Source organism: Haplochromis burtoni, unplaced genomic scaffold, assembly GCF_018398535.1.
Source record: "Haplochromis burtoni strain Fernald_Lab_line unplaced genomic scaffold, NCSU_Asbu1 Contig_311, whole genome shotgun sequence".
NCBI lineage: Eukaryota > Metazoa > Chordata > Actinopteri > Cichliformes > Cichlidae > Haplochromis > Haplochromis burtoni.
In genome coordinates, this window is record NW_024582672.1 from 529,882 (window position 1) to 531,192 (window position 1,311).

Consider the following 1,311-nt stretch of genomic DNA (forward strand, 5'->3'; position numbering starts at 1 on the left):
GTTTGCACACTCCTTCATTGTGTTGGGAGCAACTAAGGGCTGCAGTGAGTTTCTGAAGGATCGATGCCACTGTGCAGGCACACACGGACCTGAGCTGGTCACCTGATGTCAAACGCACACGGGTCAACCAGCTCTTCTTCAGCGTTGGTTCGTCTGGACCGTGTAGCTTCAGCCCGAGCGTGTCATTAGACGCTACATGTCTGTAATGCTGCATCCATGTTCCATGTTAGGAGGAACCATGTCACCTACACAAACATGTAGTGAACCTGCAGCACTATATTTGGTTTGTCATTCACATGTTGTCTTCAGTAAAGTTTGTAACATTATCCTGTAAAGGGACACACTGTGTCAGCTCCTGTAATAAACCACACTATTCTGTAGCTCCGCCTCTCTGCCCCGCCTCCAGATCTAACCTCTGCTCTGAGGCTCGGGCAGAGAGCTGTGTGTGAGGATGATGATGAAGTTCCAGGATGTGTTTTAACTGTGGCAGCACAGAAAAAGCCCTGTTGAGTGAACGGCCCGTTTTCAGCCAAATTACCTCAAGTTGCTGCTAATTTTAGCTTCTGGGCGGCGAGTTGCCACATTACTGAGCTCCGCCCACTAACACGCCAGCTCCCCGAGGCTCAAAGCAAGCTCACAGCTACAAATATGAGTGTTAGCTCGTCACTAACCCATGCCCCCTGGTGTTTGCATGCAGTCACTGCATTCAGCAGATCCTAGAGGCTGTGCTGCACTGCCACCAGATGGGCGTGGTCCACCGCGACCTCAAGGTGAGTCGATACAAACGGTCTCTCTCTGTCCTTTTGTCCTGATGCTTTCCAGTTATGCTCTTTCCTTTTCCATGTCAGTATTCTGAAGTTCTCATCAAAACACTTGGTCTTCACCAGCAAAAGTTGGAACATTTCTCTAAAATGCAAGGAACCAGCAATGGCTGCGCGCCTGTTTCTTTAAAGAGCAGCGTCTGCTTAGTGTCAAAAGTGTTGTTGGGTAATGATTGTTGTGCTAAGTTCAACTGTTCAGGAAATTCAGTGTGAGGCTATAATTTGAATGGTCCTTCCAGGAACGACGGCCTCACATCAGCTCTGCATCTGTAACCAGGTCAAATGCTTTACGTGGAGCTGCTGAGCACATTGTGGCGTCTCATCGTGGGTAATGGCACTAATGCCTCCACAGCGGTCTCTCTAATGCTGCTCTCCTGTGGCTCGCTCCCGAAGCTCTAATTTGTCAATCAAATGAAGCGGGTGTGTCTGAGGTTTGCTTACCTGCAGCAGTAAGCTGACGTTTTGCATCTGTCGGCTGCCCTCGCCCCGC

The 1,311-nt window shown here is 49.7% G+C and overlaps 1 protein-coding gene across 1 annotated transcript in view; it reads left to right on the top strand.

The window, feature by feature from the left end:
- camk2d1 (calcium/calmodulin-dependent protein kinase (CaM kinase) II delta 1) overlaps window positions 1-1,311 on the top strand; it is a gene marked incomplete in the record, with an annotated part of 97,977 nt that overhangs the window by 67,507 nt on the left and 29,159 nt on the right. The window contains 1 exon segment of the mRNA XM_042228207.1: window positions 698-770. Within this exon segment, the coding sequence (XP_042084141.1) occupies window positions 698-770 (73 nt within the window).